The sequence below is a fragment of the Aplysia californica genome, unplaced genomic scaffold (genome assembly GCF_000002075.1).
Source record: "Aplysia californica isolate F4 #8 unplaced genomic scaffold, AplCal3.0 scaffold00937, whole genome shotgun sequence".
NCBI lineage: Eukaryota > Metazoa > Mollusca > Gastropoda > Aplysiida > Aplysiidae > Aplysia > Aplysia californica.
In genome coordinates, this window is record NW_004798207.1 from 86,464 (window position 1) to 87,434 (window position 971).

General features: G+C 46.3%; 1 protein-coding gene across 1 annotated transcript in view; it reads right to left on the reverse strand.

Annotated features, from left to right (window-relative positions):
- Window positions 1-971, reverse strand: part of LOC101863627 — an 8,196-nt gene that overhangs the window by 4,133 nt on the left and 3,092 nt on the right. Inside the window, exon 3 of the mRNA XM_035972980.1 lies at window positions 815-952. Coding sequence (XP_035828873.1) covers window positions 815-952 — 138 coding nt within the window. The remainder of the gene's footprint in view (window positions 1-814; window positions 953-971) is intronic.

Here is a 971-nt window from a genome sequence, read left to right on the forward strand (position 1 = left end):
GGATTTTAGGCTACTTTTAATAAGAGTTTCACTGCACTTGCAACACAATAAGGTCATGCAAGTGCCAAAGATTAGAGCTGTTACAACCGAGTAACAAACACACAAAAAAGAAAGGGGGGAGGGGGGGGGGATAAGGACGACATGTTATGTTTGATAGGAAAGAAGGAGCAAACCACACCAGAGCACGCATAAACCACCCTCTGGAGAGGGTTTTAGGTTATTATTAAGTTAGCAAGAGTTTTGCGGTACTCGATGCAAAAAATTAAATAGGTTGTACAAGACTTAGTGCTGTCTTGGAAAAAATGGATTGCGGTCTTGGAAAATCTCGAACAAATATATATATATATATTGGCGGCTGTCTTGGAAAATGGCCGTCTTGGAAAATCTCCAACTATGGATGGTGTCTATTTTGGACAATATGGACGGTCATCTAGAACAAGATGGATGGTCGTTTTGAACAAGATGGATGGTCCTGTAGAACAATACGGACGGTCGTCTTGGACTTTATGGATGGTCGTTTTGAACAAGATGGATGGTCGTTTTGAACAATATGGATAGTCCTCTAGAACAAGATGGACGGTCGTCTTGAACAAAAAGGATGGTCGTTTTGAACAAGATGGGTGGTCGTCTAGAGCAGTGGGTGATGTCCGTCTTAACAATGTGGATGGTCGTCTGGGCAATTCGTGCTGTCCGTTTTGAATAATATGGATGATCGCCTAGAACAATATGGGCTGTCGTCATGGACAGTGTATTGCCGTCTTGGACAGTATCGTGGAGGTGAAAGGACAATGAGGAGGTTGTGTGGTACATGTACCTGCCGTAGTGTACAGGGCGCGAGTACACGTGACCGCCTCTGTCGGTGGACTGTGTCTCCTGCTGGCGCTGTTGTTGCAGGTGTTGGTGCAGGTACTCCGGCTCGTGGAGACCAGGGTCCTCGCCACTGAATGTGGAGCTGGGGAGGGGGGGGGAGA